We start from the raw sequence: 16,256 nt of genomic DNA on the forward strand, positions 1-16,256 counted from the left end.
TATTCTACGGTAACATAATAAACATACACTGTTCCTTCCCCTTGTCACGAAAGAAGTCCTCCATCATCTCCGCCGTTCCACAAGGGGTCCATGAAACATCAATGGTTGAGAACCATCAAGCAGTGGCGTCACTAGGGTTAGCGGCACCCAGGGCAGTGGCCCGAGGCTACACCCCCCCCCCCCCCCCCCCCCCCACCCCTGACACCCGCCGCCAGTGGCGTAGGCAGAGGGGGGGGTTTGGGGGGTCGAAACCCCTCCCGAAATGCCAAAGCTACCCCCCCCCCCCCCCCCCCTTCCCTCCCCAACGGGGCCCGCTCGCTGCCCTGCTCACGCAGTCGGGTTTGCACGAGGCACGGAGCAACGGGGGAGCACGGACCATCTCTAACGTACAGGCTTTCGTGAAAATTGTTTGTGGGGTGGAAAATGCTCAAATTAATAAAATATGCAATATTGCTTAATTCATGTTAATTCGATGGGATGCGGAACTTGATCTCAGATATATAGACAACGGATATTTCGAAACATTTGTGGGGTGAACGATGGCAATTTCAACGCAAAATTTGACAAAATATCCTCACTGAAATACACAGTTCAATCAAACCAATGTGAACATAATAAAACGAACACACGGTGATAATATAAAACAATGTCAGTAATGTAAGGAATAATAAATTAATTGTAAAAAAAAACAATCGCATTCTAAGCAACGGGTGGCGCTGCGCTCACGCACACCTTTTGTGATCAGAATTACGTGCTTTCGACTAGAAATTACCGCAAATAAATAGGTAACTGTGACTAGTGATATTAGAATGCAATTTACAGGTTCTCTTTATCATCTCATTTATGCCAAGTGCTTACAGAATGAAATGAAGCCGCCTGCGTTCACGGAAAAAAATATCCTGGACGTCCTCCGCTTGAACTTTAATGTCGCGGTGAACATTCACAAACACTGTACTTCGTTTCAGCTTAGGTCCAGACGTAGCCGATGCTACAAGTGCGAGCTCCGGGCTTTTAGCGTCCCTGCCAAGCACGCGCGCTCGTGCAGTGCAAGCACTGTTCAGGGCCACATGTTCACGCCTGTAGCATCGGCTGCGTCTGGAATTAAGCTGAAACAAAACATAGGCCGAGCAGTCGCTCACTCGAAGTGGACGCTCTCAGGTATGTTTTCAACCGTCGTAGTGAAGAGAACGAGAGCTCAGCTTCCGCCGTTGTTAAGGGCAGAGCAACTAGAGTCTTGAGGAGACGATGGACGTTCTGAAATAGTGCCTCCGGACAGAGGGCGCCCACCTGTATACCGCAGATGTGACGGGTGCTTCACGTTTCTCCCTCTTGCATTGGACGCCTAAAATTTCCCTATTTTTGGCGAAGTTTCCCTCACTTTGCGAAAATCGTCGCCCACGGATGCGACGAAGTTTGTCTTGCTTTCTGCTTTGTATGCCAAGGTGGCATCCGATGCAATTCCTTATTACTATTAGCTCAATCTCTTCGCTGCACGGAACATCAGAAACTTGAAGAGACAAGCCTTCATATCCTCACTACGCACAGGCGCAAGGCTAGTCAAGTTCCTTTCCACGTTCGGCGTGTAGTTTCTTTGTGGTGCGTCAAGTCATTTCTCCGAGTGACGGAACGACGAGTTCGGACTGATGACTTCTTCTTACCCCGAGGATATGCTGCTGCTGCCTTTGGACCACGCTGCAAGATAAAACGGCCTAGCAAAGACAACACTCTCTTTCTTTCGGCATCTTGTTCTGTAGCACGAGTTTGTTAAACCTTTAATAGATAATAGATTTTGGTTGAGTGATTGCTCAGAATTACCTTCGCCCTAAATATGGGCCCCTGGTGTTTGTGCGTGGCCGGTTGCTCCAAATTTTCATTGTCGAAAAAAGATTTTTTTTTGCTGTTTAATTTTTTTTTTTTTTTTGTGAAAGTATGGATATTTTTTGTTTTCTCTGGCCTTCACGCGTTGGTATTGCGGTGCTACTCCGAAAAGCGAAGGGAGTTTTGTGTTGTGAGAAAGCGTTTAAAGTTGGTGGGCCGCAATCACGACGACAGTAGAACAGTGAGCCACCCCGCCCGCATTCCTGTAAATGAAGGCTGCTCCGTTTTTAAAAATGACAAGGCAGCGTTACCCGTTTTATCTTAACAGCGTCTCCCTAAGCTTTGCGCTTTGCCTGAGCGTCCGTGTCGGCGAGCTCACCCTCCGTCATTGACGGGGGGGGGGGGGGGGAGATGCCGTTGAACCCCTCCCGAAATAAAATCCTGGCTACGCCACTGCCCGCCGCAACACCCCCTGGAGTGCTGCACCCGGGGTGGTCCACCCCCCTGCAACCCCCTTGTGACGCCACTGCCACCAAGATAAAACATCCGGCGCTTTAGTGATGGCAACTGTTGCCGAAGGAGCAGGAGCAGCACGAGGCACAAGTAACGCAAACGTGCCCCTTCGATCTTGAAATCGTCGCAATGATATCTCAAGGGTAAAGGCGTCGCTCAGCTGCTCGGAGCACAGGATGAACGGAAACGGATGGCGGTGCACGTTTAATCTTCACCGAGCATCCGACGGAGCGCACCAATAGTACTGGCACATGAAGTGACATTTCGAGTCATACCGATCGTGGTGGTGCATGCAGGCACTTTAGCCATTGAATGCCCATGTTCCATCGACTGTCGATCCGGAAGCCACAGCACGTTGAGTGTCCTAGCAGAAAATGAGAGCTCGCAACTTGCTTGCATGGCATCGACGAACGCGACACTTCCGTAAGCCGCAATCCGAAAACACTCTCGCCAGGGCCAGGAACATATTGCGTAGGTTTCGAGACCTTTAGAGCAGGGGCGGTGGCGGCGTCGTCAGGATGCGGTGCAGGTCTGGCACAGGGTCGTACATCTGAGTTCGCTGCACGGCCATCGCCTCCGGGGGGGCGTGGAAGCGCGGCGGGGGACTACTCAGGTCTGGCGGGGGGACGTGGGGGCTATTCCAGGGCCCCGGCCAGGCCCCCGGGGGAGGAGGAGGCCCCCAGATGTTCGGGTACGGCGGCGGGGGCATGCTCCAGGCAGGCCTCGCGGGGGGCCAGCGGGGCGGCGGGAACGGGGGCCAGGCGGCCGGGAAGCGGTGCTGGGTCCTCGCCACACGGGCCGGCAGGCACGGCTGCGGGCTCCTGCCGTCGGTGCCAGCCTGCTTGGTGGGCTCTCGGGGCCGCCTGCCGCCCTGGTCGAGCTGGCCGTCGCCTCGGAGCTTGCGGTTGCGCCGCACTTGGCGCTCCTGCTCGTCGTCTGAGAAGTCGACGCACTCCGGCGGCGGCTCGTTGTTGTTCTCCCACGAGGCGTCCGAGCCGCGGAGCTTGCGCACTTCGGACTCGAGCACGTACAGGGTGACGTCGGCGTGCAGCGGCGCGTAGAAGACGGCCGTGCCTGGGGCCAGGCCTTGGCCGGCGAGCTCCTCCGCGCTGTTGAAGCGCACCACGTAGAAGGGCCGCGATACGGGCCCGAAGACGTCGAAGATCTGGCCGAGCGGCGCGCCGCCGGACACGAATAGCACAGAGTCGAGGTCGAGCACAGGCTGCCCCGCGCAGCTCTCGATCACCAGGAGCCTGTCCACGACACTGTGCACGATGCCGGCCTGACGGAGCTCAGCCTGCGGTACCGTGATGTGGAGCTCTTCGATAGGCGGCAACTCGTCGATGTCCAGCTCACCCGGCGTCTTCAGGCCGACAGTTCTCGGGCGTCCCTGCAGCCTCCCGGGGGGTCCCTTGCGCTTCGCCGAGGGCCGAGGCTCACTCACCGCGTCGTCCGAATCGTCGCTGGAATCTGCATTGCCGGCCGCTTCGTCTTCGGACGAGCTCGACGAGCTCGAAGAGTCGCTGTGGTTGCGGTACGGCACGAGGCTCACCCTGGAGAGCGACCGGGGCCTGCACGACGACACCACGGCCTGCTGGGCCCTGCCGCCTTCGGGTCCCCACTGGCCGTCACCATTCACCACTTGGTCCACCAGGAAGTTAACCACGTCGACGGCATCCGCGATTCCGTCGACGGCGTCCGCGATTTCGTCGACGGTGTCCGCGACCGCGTCGTCGACGGCATCTGCGACTCCGTCGTTGAGGGCATCCGCGACTCTGTTGTCGACGGCGTCCGCTACCGCGTCGTCGACGGCATATGCGACTCCGTCGTCGAGGGCGTCCGCGACTCTGTTGTCGACGGTGTCCGCGACCACGTCGTCAACGGCATCTGCGACTCCGTCGTCGACGGCGTCCGCGACTTTGTCATCGACGGCGCCCACGACAACGTCGACACCATTATCTTGCTGTAAGCGTGGCGCGGTCTCTTGCTGCGGGCTGTCAGTAGCAGCAGCGACGTGCTCCACGCTGTTCTGTGTCGTATGGCCGTCCATCGCTTACCGTCGGCACGGCTTCCAGACGTTGACCATCCGACTAGGCGACAGGGGCCATCTCAAGAGTCTCGCCTCTCACGAGGTTCTTGAAATTCGACGTCCCCAACCACGTGCACGACGCAAGCCGTGCAAGCGTCATAGAGCCAACATGGCCGCAATGAGTTTGGGCTTGGCTTGAAACTACGAACTTGGGCTTTCCAATGCAGCCAGCGGCAAGACCGAAGTTCTGCTGAAATGAGGGCTTCAAAACCGAAACCAGAGTATGTTCTTGGTGACCTAGAATCATCACAAAAATTGTATTGGTTGACTTCAGGGTGAATAGTGACCAAGTAAGTTGAGCTAAGCACATACGCCGAGGAATCTCCGGCATTTGTGGCAAAAATGTCCCCCCTTTCCTACCCTGAAAAAGAAAGAAGAAAGTTTGATGAATAGACCATATCAAGGTGAATGCAGGGATTTGTATTCCACGCGCCACACGCGCACGCCTTCCCCGTATAAAAGATTCGAAGTAAATAACCAAAATAAAGCGTTGACGAACGCGTGTGCAAGATATTTTTCTTTTAGGTTTTTGCTTTAGAAAATTTACTACTGCCGAGGCCAGCACGTGCGGCACGTGGAACACCAATCCCTGCATTCCCCTTGATGCTTGGGTAATATAGCAATAGGTCTATTGATCGTTACTAATTACACACCACAGCGTAAAAAACAAAAAATGCAGCTTGACTAATCAACATAAATATATTGTGTTGTTCAATGTAGATATACTTGGCCGCTATTTTTATGTGCATATGCAGCGCCACTCCTCCCCCTGGCGAGGCACATCCATCCTTGCAAGGCGTACGTGGAGCAGACGACGGGAGAGAATGGAGCGCTTGTCGTGCTGGCCTCGCGCTTCGTAATGTATCGAAGGCAAAAGTACAGGGCACCAGGTATTCTTGTGTAGTCAAATACCACAGCATCAGGTAAATATGTGTCTCCTGAAAAATTTTGTTTCCTGGGAGGCGATTCAAGACTGCCAGAAACACGAATCGCAGGCTGTGCGGACGGGGTTAATTATTATTTCCCTGTCATGTCCAAGATTCAGTAGTACAACTACGCTTGAGGCTGGTTCACACAGCCCCATTTTCTAACATTAGGTTACAAAAGCTTATGTCTGCTTACGCCGCAAGTCACTGGGACATCTGTGCTTTATGTTAAAGGGACACCGACATTCCCCAAAATTTTACAGCGGGGCTGTTAAGGGCTAGCTTCCCCAAGATCGTGTCTGGTACCAAACCAATGTCGACACAAAACTCTGGACAACTACCGCCATCTGCGAGTGACGGCGGCAACCAGACAACCAGCTTTCCGGCCTCGCTCATAGCTGGTGGCAACCTTTCCAGCCTTTCCACTCTAGTTTTCACCAGAATGGAAAGGCTGAATTTCTCTAGGCGTCGTCCCATATGTCGTCCTTGAGGTCGTCTAAGACGTCGTCCTTGAGGTTGTCCTCGAGTTCATCCTTGAGGTCGTCTTAGAGGTCCTCCTAGAAGTCGTCCTAGACAATGTCCTTAAGGTCGTCCTAGAAGTCGCCCTTGAGGTCATCCTAAACGACGTCGATAAGGTCTTCCTTGAGGTTGTCCAAGAAGATCGTCCTCAAGGTCGTCCAAGAAATCGTCCCATCATAGTACAGCTTTGCTGGTCTTCCTTCTTCACCAAAGTGGAAAGGCTGAAAGATTTTTGGTTTTATTTTTTGCCAGGCAATTAATATGTGTCAGAAGACTACCCAATCATTATTTTGCTACGGCGTCATGTATATTTTGAATAAAATGAAAAACGCAACTGCTCGAAATCGAAACGGCGAGGAAGAAATATAGGTGAGAGAGTTGGCCGAAGTCATGTGGCTGAGCAACTTATTTTTTCTTCTCTTCAATCAATGTATTTGTGACTTTTTAAAAGGCACAACAAATGAGTATCACATTTCTTTTCAACATTTATGTGAAAGACATAATCAAGATAAACTCCGGGTCAAAATTTGCAATCTATGCAGATGAAACTAGCGTTTTCTTTTCAGGTACGAAAAATTGGGCACAGTGCAGTTGCTTGAAGATAGATACTAGAAAAACTAAAGCCATACTTTTTCGGCCGAAGAACAAAACTGGTTTTGACCAAAGGCATTGTATTAAATTCATGTCCAGTAGAAATTGTTGATTCTTTTAAGACTTTTGGCATTATTTCTTCAGAAAACATGTTACGGGATGATCATAAACATCATGTTGGCTCAGTGTTATCACACGTTATAGGGTTAACACATTGCCATCAGTCTGTGCTCCTAACCACTGTGAAAGTATTTATTTACAATTTGTTGTTTTATTCTTATTTATTCTCTCTTAACCTATTGCCATCTGGTATGGGGCACTACAACTTTCACAAACTTAGAAAAACTATATCTATTACAGAAAAAAAGGTTAAGAATCATTTCAGGTGTTTTATATTATTGTCGTACCGAACAACTATTTGAACACTTTCAAGTGCTTGATCTTCAAACACTCACCATAATATTCTGAGATAGCCCGCCTAAAATCAAAAGAAAATTAGATGAAAATAAGGAGTGGGTTAACTTTCGGTGTGCAATCAAGAAAAGTCTTAACATGTGCCCCTGCCAAACTTGGTATCATGGCGGGGCAATAAAGCAAATACGACCATAGTTACCAGTCAGCAATGTTCGCTTATAACCCGCCATAGACAACTAGATGCATTTATGCCAAAGTCATTATTGACCTCAACACTGCAATTACTAGGAGTGGGCTCCCCTTCGATATTTAAAAGAAAATAGCAAATCAAGCCAACAATAGGGGTGGGTTACCTACCGGGGGTGGAGCATCTCTCAGGATTTTACGGTAGCCGTCATTTTTAATCTAAACACCTAATAAAATCAATGTTACTGATTGAATGAAGGACCGTTCACACACGTGTGACGTCTTAGAACCAAGTGCCTTGGAACCTCTTAACATCTCTAACAACAAGAGGACACACTGGCGCCATCTATTGGGTAGCAGTGTAAACTTGGCGGTCCGGCATGTTTTCTCTTTCTCTTGCGCATTATCCTTCCTTTCTTGGCTCAAAAATCTTTTGTCAACGTTATAAACGAGCCTTTCTTATAGGCATTACGTACATTTGACCTCGAAAATTCCGCAAAACCTTAGCTATTGTGAAACGCAGTTCCAGGGTCACCCCATAGATAGTGCTAGACTGCCAGTGTGTTCTCTCGTCCCAAGAAATTTTAAGAGGTTTCAACAGGTCTCGTGCCTCTCGGTCGTACTCGGTTGCAAGAGTGTGAACGGGCCTTTAGCCTCCTTACAGGGTTCTGTGCCTGTTTACTCCACTCGTCAAGCCAAATGCTGGAAAGTCCCTAGATCTAAAAATAACTATGGCTATCAAATGCTAAAGTTTATGTTCCCTAAGCTTTTGACTGATTGAAAAAAAAAAATATAATAATATTGAAACAATTCTACATTCTGAACTTTGTCGTTTTTTTGTTATGTTTCTATAACGATAGTATGTGTGTATGCTGTTCGTGCTTATTGCTGTGGGTTTATAATAGGACTGTATAATATCTTTTTGCCTTTTTTAAATACTTCCTTGTGTCTGAAGGGGGCCGATGGCTAGTCAAGCTATCTGTGAATAGCTTTTTTTCCTCGGCCTCCTCCATCGATAATGCATCGTTGATGGAAATAAAAATGATTATTATTATCTTTGTCCAAATAGCTTCGACTTTCAAGAGCGAGCGAAAGCATAAAAGAAAAATAGCATTTATGATGAGGTGGACGTCATAGGCGACGCTGTCTTGCACTTGCAAGACGCACTGCGCTGTCGACAACTGTTTTCACGCCTCGATTATATCCTCCACCCAGGAAACCTGGCACACAGGCAACCTTTCTTTGCAGAGGTTCACCTCCCTAAAAAGTAATCACCATTTTTCAACAGGCACAAAGTCACAATATTATTGCAATGCAGTGGTCGCCATTGCAACTGGCAGCACGACGGAATAAGCAAACGTTGCATTAGGGCGAATTTTCGCCGTGGCATTGAGTCACTGGTATCGCTCCAGCGTGCCCCCTGGCCAAGTTGAACGGTCTTATACGGTCCCTCGACGATGCGGTATGGCATATTGCAAGGGTTCCCGGGGCAGTGACGACAAGACCTTTCGGTGGCATACTCTTGGGCCGTCATCACACTGCCAATACATCGCGCAAAAGACGGTCTTTGTACAATGGCCACCTCTCTGCAGACAGGTTCAATGCAAAGACGCTTTGAAGATGTGCATGTCTGCAGTGAATACCGAGCCTTTTGTACGATACACGAGTAGCGTGACTGCTGCTTTATATAGTGACGGCATGGCTAGCCAAAGCAGAATAAGCACATTACAGTGCTGGCTTGGCCAAGCGTGGCTTGCTGCAGCGCTGCTTCTGCCCCGTATTCCCCCTCAAAAAAGGTCCCGCAGACGCCCACCAAAGCTCATTTACTGGTTCTAGTTACGATTGCTAGCGGTAAAAATTGTATCATATGGTCCTGTGCTCTGGCAACGTGGAAAGAAAAACTAACGCAGATTTCATATGCAATAAACATCTGGAATTGATTCTGACTAAAGTTTAGCAAGAGTAAAACACCATTCACACGATCATAAAGGTACTTTCAGCTAAGGGACCTTTATGGCCAGTGGCTAATCGCGCGAGGCATGTGCCCGCGATCTATCAGCGCAGGCTGATTTGCCGATTGAAAAAGGACCTATGTTAAAAGCACCTTAATGCTGGTCGTGTGAATGGGGTACATGACACCTTTGGAAAGAGCATACGGCAGCACTAGAAACAGCGCCAGAGAAGACACAGTCTAAGATAACAAATGCGGTTGAGAATTGCCGTCCTGGTCGGCAGAATCGGCCCAATGTCTTCGGGTGGTCCCCTTTCCTCCAGATGCATTGTGCGAGGATGACGCGGCCATTTCACACCGGTGCCATCTTGACCGTTCATCTCAATCTCACTTGGGGCAAAACACTCGCACCAATCAATGTCCAAACGTACCGGTACGATTCCACCATCTAGAACCATCTTGCACAAATGGGAGCCCTTCCTCAGACACGTGCAAGTTGTACGCAGGCACTTAATGATGCTACCTTAAAAGTAGTTTGCTGCCACATGCTCAGTTCGAGTTATCCTTAGATATCACTGTCTCACTGGCAAACTTAATACAAAGACATAAATTATGAAGCCAACAGGCATAAACCATAAACTTACGCTGGTCAGTAATTTGGCGGGGCAACTGCTGCGAAGGTTTTGGAAGTTCCAATTAACCTTGCCAAATGCCACCACACGTCGTAAAATTTCGAATGGCCCGCATCTTCTCTATACTTGAAGGTTAGAAACTTTGAAAGGACATACTATGAGCACCTTTTTGAACGCAACTCGGTGACGAAACGATTGCGGCGTCAGCCGTTTAATTTCTTTCACCCATCCCGTCGAAGAGACTTCAGTTTTTATACTAGAAGGTCCACCTCGGTACTCGCACCAAGTCACACTCGCACCGTGGCGTAACTGTACCGTTCCACCGGCCAGGACGGTGAGGGAAGCGCTCAACCAGGCAGCTCCCCATCAAAGGGCAAGAGCTGCGGGGCGCATCTCCAGAAAAGAATGCAACATTTTCAACCGTTTATAGGTGCAAAATCGTCATAAAAGCCTAGGAACGAGAGAGAAAGAAGAGGGATGTCTAGCACGCAACAATTTCACCGAAATCAAAATGAAACATCCCCTTCAGGGATGAGAGTGAAACACACTTCCTATAGAAAAAAAAATCAGTATAAACTAGATTATGGAACAGAAAATCTAACTGGATTTCTTGCTGGAAACCTGAAATCCAGTTAGCAGACAATCGTCTACAAACTGGATGTCAGGTTTCCAGCAAGAAATCCAGTTAGATTTCTGTTCCATAATCCAGTTTCTTCGGTAGGAAACTTTCAGAGACGAGAGCTACCTAGCTCTCGTCTTTAAGTTTTCTAAGCATGAACACCCTACTAATTTGCATTAAAACACATTCCTAAATTTGGCATCTCCTACGAAGATGTCCACTCTCTTGTGCCGCAGAGCCCGGCAGAGCTCTGTTAGTGGGTGGGCGTCGGCCGCCACCACGGAGGCCCGATCGTGAGCGATGCCTCCGTCCGAGAGCCCGCCCCTCGACGCAAGGACCACAAGGCGGCGAGGCTCGTGAGCTGGGAGGCGAGGGCGTTCCCTGGGGAACTCTCCGGGCGGGCAGCCCACCGAGGACGTCTACTTGACTCGGTGGGGTCAGGGGGTGCTGGGCAACACCTTGTCCCGCTTTGCGGTGAGCGGCGACTGCTTGCCGTACAGCACAACCGCCCGGCTCAGGAAGGCTCGCGTCATCTGGCGCACCACCTCGTCGAGGAACAGCTGTGCCAACTGGGAGTGTAGCCGCGACCGGAACTCGAACGACACCTGCACCGGGGGGGAGGGAACCGCCATGACGTGCACCGCCGGCTGCTTAACGGGATAGGGGAGAGTACCCTGCACCGACACGGCTGCATTCGATCAACGTTTTCAGACATTGGCTCCTGCAGCCACCCTCACTGCGATTAAACGCTTCGCAGGTCACGAAACCTATAACTAGCATTTTTTCAACTTTCTTTGATCGCACCTTGAAAGTTAGCTTACTCCTTATTTTCACCCAATTTGCTTTCGATTTTAAGTGAGCTTACTCCCAAGATATTACGGTAGTCAAACGAGCGCATGGGTTCGCACTGCCTTCACTAAATGCAACCACTTGAGGTGTTGAATTTTCGGCAGTGGTGGCAACATTGAAACCATTTCTGAGACAAGAAAAAGGAATAAAAGAAAACTGCATTTTAGGAGATCTGTGTTGATAAGAAAGGCTGGGTACGCACGTAGAGATCCAAAGATGGTGAAATTAACGAGAAACACTTTTAGCGAGACGATGCGTCACCGCAATGTACCGGGTGATTCAAGGAGACGGCAGGCTCTTTAAATCAACCGGAAAATTCGGTTTCCTAACCTATCGTGCTACGACTTTGTGCAGCGTTGCCCACAGATGGTGCATTTTTTTTTGTTAAATTTGCAAAGAGCGAACTTACCTGAGGAAAAAGTAAAGAAAGAAAAAGGCTTAGCTCCTATGGAAACGCAGCGACACCACTGGTCTTCAAACAACACGGCGCTGTTTCGCACGGGAGACAAGAGATGGCGCAACAAACGCCGCCAACGAACGAGCATACGGCGCCGAGAGCCAGCGTCTTTAGAATGCCATCTTTTCGACTGAAAAGCGGTACGCATTCGGCAGGCGACGACAGTCGCAGAAACAAAAACAGGCGCGGTAACAACAAGGAACTGCAGTTCCTTGTCTGCTATATACGCCGGCTCTCGACGTCGTCTGCTTGTTCGTTGGTGGCAGTTGGCGTCGCGACCGCTTGCGCCATCTCTTGTCTCCCGTGCGAAACGGCACCGTGTTGTTTGAAGACCGGTGGCGTCGCTGCATTTCCATAAAAGCTAAGCCTTTTTCTTTCTTTACTTTTTTTTTCAGTCAAGTTCGCTCTTCGCAAATTTTACAAAAAAAAATGCACCATCAGTGGGCAACGCTGCACAAAGTCGTAGCGCGATAGGTTAAGAAACCGAATTTTCTGGTCGATTTAAAGAGCCTGCCGTCTCCTTGAATCACCCGGTAGGTATGGCATATTCGGAGCGGATTAAATAATCCGACAACCCAAAATGGTGATATGTCTGCCAACTGTGAAAGAATGCGATACTCTGGAAACTTGCGTAGCGACTCCAGAAAGAACTGCACAGAACTCGCAAACACTTTTAGAGCGTAGCTCTTAGGCGCCCATTTCCGGCCTGAGCGGCGTTGGCCTAATAGTGCGCATTGCATTATGGGAATAATGCAAGCGGGCGTAACCAAGCGTTGCATTATGGAAAACTTTCCCCGCTAAACTTAGCGGAATAATTTCCCTGCTAAATTTAGCGGAAAAATTTCTCTGCTAAAATTAGCGGAAAAATTTTTCCGCTAAATTCAGCGAAAATTTCCCGCTAAAGGGGAGGGGAGCACGAGAGAAGGGGAGGGTACAAAGAGAGAGGAGGGGCATACCCTCCTCTTTTCCTCCACCTCAAGAGCTGCGCTCTAATTCGGTATTACAAAGAATTGTGAACGTCTTTCATTTTTTTTGTTTGGACTGCACGAGACATTCCGATTCAAATGTCGAGCTTGTGCCCACGACGCCATAAGCACTCACTCGCTACTTTTGAAACACCCAAAAACTAAGCAGACAAAGACTGGCAAGCCCCCTCAGCTGACCGGAATGCTTCTCCACATCAGGCACTTCTCCAAGCGCCTTGGTGTGAAGCAGCGAAGCCCACCCTACCACGTGCCCCTTCTGCATTTTTGCTCTCGAACCAAACGAGCACTCATCCCCTAATTTTCGAGATTTTCTCAAAATTTCAAGCAGACGCTTGTTCAGTATTTTAGGGTAGTTAGAACAGGTTCGCAACACTTTTGACCGAGCACCTCAGCACAAGGTGAAATCCGTCGAAGACACCAGTCTCATAAATGGGCACATCAATGCTCCTGTGGGACTGGCAACGAGGAAACCCAGGCTTAAGCGGACGGGGTGCGATACCCAGTAAGGGGCAAAAGAATGACAGATGTGGCTTGTCGGGCTGGGAGTGAGGAGATGACCAAGAAGTGGGGATTAGGATGAGCTGATCTGTCGGCCAGGTTGGTGTCTTTCAATGTTGTGAATGGAAAAAGGTATGTCGGGGATGGTCTGTTTGTGACTTCCAGTGTCTGAAGGCTGGTCGTAGGTCGCCTTTATAACCGACAAATCGTCGCCCGTCTTAGGCAAAGCATGGCCGGCAGTTAGAGAGTTTGGAGGCCATAGCACAAGCTAGTCAGGTGTCCGGCTGCCCTTCGTGCTTGCCTTGAAGTCCAGGGTGCAGGACTTGGGGATGTGCTGGAGGCCAGGTTCAAAGCGCCAGGTGGTCTCCAGGTGGTTGAACAGGCGGCCGTCCCTGCACACCGCCTGGGCAGATGGGGCAGCCGCATCACACCCTAGGGCTGCCCGGCACTTCCCCGACACACCGGCAACGTCCACGGACACAATTACCTGACACATATTCTTTGATGGACAAACACATTCCAGACTCCAAGAAACGGGACAAAACCCTGGCCATTAAAATTTTCTTAACCACCTCTACTAAAAAAGCAAATTTATTTTAAACTGGCTGGTTATCGTCGTGCGTATGCTCTGTTGATGTCAGAATGAACCGGGATTGAGTTGGACTAGATTAAACCGCAACACGCTTTTATTTTTTACAGTTATCGATAGGACTGCGATGATAACAACACCCGTTAATAGACACACTTGAAAGTCGTGGGTCGAGAAAAACTCCCCGTCTACGGTTTGTTTCTTATTTGGTATACGACACAGTCGAAGCTAGTTTGGTCTTGCGGTTTATTTCCACGTGCACTTGTGCAAATGAGAAGCTAGATGAAGCGCTTATAAAGGAAGCATTGACAGCACCGTACGCTAAGCACGAAGCGGAGTTAGGCAGCCACGAGCGACGGAAAAGAGACGGACGCCTGCTTACCCCTAGGAAAGTTCCGCACTCACCCTGACTAGGCTGGGCCTGCGCAGCTCCACTTGGGAGGTGTAGGACTCGAGCACGGGGGGAAAGCCCACCTGCATGTGGGCCGTGAGGGCCTGCTCACTGCGAGCCACCACCTGCGACCGGGTGCACCAGGGCACGAAGTCCCGGTAGAACTCCACCCGGGAGACCACCTCATACATCTGCTCTGCCGAGTACCTGTGGGCAAGCGCGCCTAAGGTCACCGTGGAGCGTCTCCAACTGGTGTGTAAAGCGTCTGCCATCCACAGTGCTCCCAAAGTGCCAACAAATGACCTCACAAAATCCCTAGTGTCGTGCTGTCACAATCCCGACGGTCGGGCATACAAGTTCTGAAAAAACTAAACACGTGAGCGTTGCTGTTGTCGCAGCATTTTAACTTCTGGCTGCCTAAGCTTCCGTTGATTGTCAAGCAAGAGAGCAACCTGCAGCAGAACAGGCGCCTACCACATCCTCCATCGTGGCTGGCGACAGCACGAAACTTTTATGACGTCACTGGGCAGAAATTAAGGGACCACCTTTTAGGACGCGGTAAACAGAGCGGTCGGAGACACGTTTGAGGCACTCCCAGCAAGCCCCTGCACGCTGCTGTGGCGGACGGAAACGGGGGGGCCTGCTGTAAGCTGCGTCCCTAGGGGTCCACCCTTGCGACCCACCCGACTTCCCGGCCCGTGGCCCCATTGCATGTCTGAGCATTGCAGGCTTCCTCTGGTCTAAATTTCGAGAGATGGACGCATCACGTGCCGCACGCCAAAGCTGAATGAGACGCCCAAACATCTGGTTTTCATATACTAAGGGACTTCTTCCTGCCCTCCTCGAAGTGGCAACAGATTTGATGCGTGTCCAGGGTTTTGCTGGCAAGGATAGAAGAATTCAGGGAATAAAGGAGCTCAGAAGATGCAGCATCTTTCATGATGCTGCATGGCACCAGTTTAATCCCCAGTGAGGCAACAGACTCCGAGAACAATGGATACTTCATACTCGCCAATGACGGAAGGATGGCTCCCAAAAAAAGTGCACTTTTCGTTCGCTTTCCCGGGTGCCACTGGATTCACGCGCATTGCACAACCTTCCACTCGAGGAGAAGTTAGAGATGTAAGCTGCCACACTATTTTTCTCCGGTTTCCACAAAACATATTATGATGTGAAATATAAAGCTAATGTGCACTTGCTGGTGCACAGAACACTTTAAGATTTACTCCATATTCTGATTCATATTCTGAGAGGCCGTCGCTCTTAGTTGGTACTACCACCAATTTCGGGTTCTGCCAATACCTTCCAGATGCAGGTAGGCCATGGCCTGGCACTGCATTACTTGTCTGCAAGACACTACCTGATCCGCGTGGAACTCGGAACAGATGGTGCTAGTACCGACGACCCTGGAACTTGATGATCCAAACGCCAGAAACATATGAACCAGCAGTTGACGGGACACGGCATTACTTCCAACGATGGCCCAACCCGTCGCCTTTTGTACCACATATGTGGATTCATTTCTGCGCATCGATCCTGTTGCCAGGCCCCGAGCCTGGCAGCAGTGAGCTGGGAGTCGCGAGATCGGACTAGATGGACGGCGAAGACGGCCAGCCTGGCGACGGCGCGCACTCACCCGATCAGTTTTCTCTCGGCGTATTGGAGTGTCCGGTCGCTGCCCGAGGGTTTCACGAGTCTGAAGAAGGTCCGGACCCAGACATGCTGTCCAGAAGGGGCACCGAGGCCGACCAGGAAGCGCGCCGGCATCCTGCGAGGGCGAGCCTCCACGTCAGGTTCGCTGACATTCGGACACGACCGGCGGTGCGGACTGTTTCACTGCACCATTCATTCTACGCCTTGGCCGAGCAGTCTGCTTCAAGGGCTTCAAGGGCTCCGAAAGATCGTGCTTTACAGCGGCCAAATACATACGCGAACGGACGGCCAAAGAGGACGGCGCTAGTACGCGGTTCAGCGCATATTGTGACTGACAAGCAATGAAATGACCGTACCTAATTCGCTCAATTCCTGCGACACATATTTTAGAACAGCGCAAAACCCCCGGAGCAGCCATACTTGTGGAGAGAGCGGTGGTCTCGGAGCGAATAACACCAGTGAAAATATTAAACAATTTTAGATATTTCAAATAAAATTAAATTATTATCAGAAAATATTAATATGAGCACAATTTAAATAAAATTAGGTTAAATGTTGTTATTTATGTTACTTGT

General features: G+C 50.2%; 2 protein-coding genes across 2 annotated transcripts; both read right to left on the reverse strand.

Annotated features, from left to right (window-relative positions):
- Positions 1–2,520: 2,520 nt before the first annotated feature.
- LOC115332711 (H/ACA ribonucleoprotein complex non-core subunit NAF1) lies at positions 2,521–4,563 on the reverse strand. Its single transcript, XM_029995128.4, has one exon. The coding sequence runs from the start codon at positions 4,379–4,381 to the stop codon at positions 2,819–2,821; it is 1,563 nt and encodes a 520-aa protein (XP_029850988.2). The 5' UTR covers positions 4,382–4,563; the 3' UTR covers positions 2,521–2,818.
- Positions 4,564–8,086: 3,523 nt separating this feature from the next.
- Positions 8,087–16,126, reverse strand: LOC8050441 (coenzyme Q-binding protein COQ10 homolog B, mitochondrial). The gene is made up of 5 exons (XM_002433679.5): positions 16,038–16,126; positions 15,665–15,796; positions 14,043–14,235; positions 13,350–13,451; positions 8,087–10,863 (listed from the first exon to the last, which is right to left on the reverse strand). The coding sequence occupies exons 1-5, from the start codon at positions 16,097–16,099 to the stop codon at positions 10,696–10,698; spliced, it is 657 nt and encodes a 218-aa protein (XP_002433724.3). The 5' UTR covers positions 16,100–16,126; the 3' UTR covers positions 8,087–10,695.
- Positions 16,127–16,256: the final 130 nt, after the last annotated feature.

The sequence above is a fragment of the Ixodes scapularis genome, unplaced genomic scaffold (assembly GCF_016920785.2).
Source record: "Ixodes scapularis isolate PalLabHiFi unplaced genomic scaffold, ASM1692078v2 PGA_scaffold5__190_contigs__length_132052651, whole genome shotgun sequence".
NCBI lineage: Eukaryota > Metazoa > Arthropoda > Arachnida > Ixodida > Ixodidae > Ixodes > Ixodes scapularis.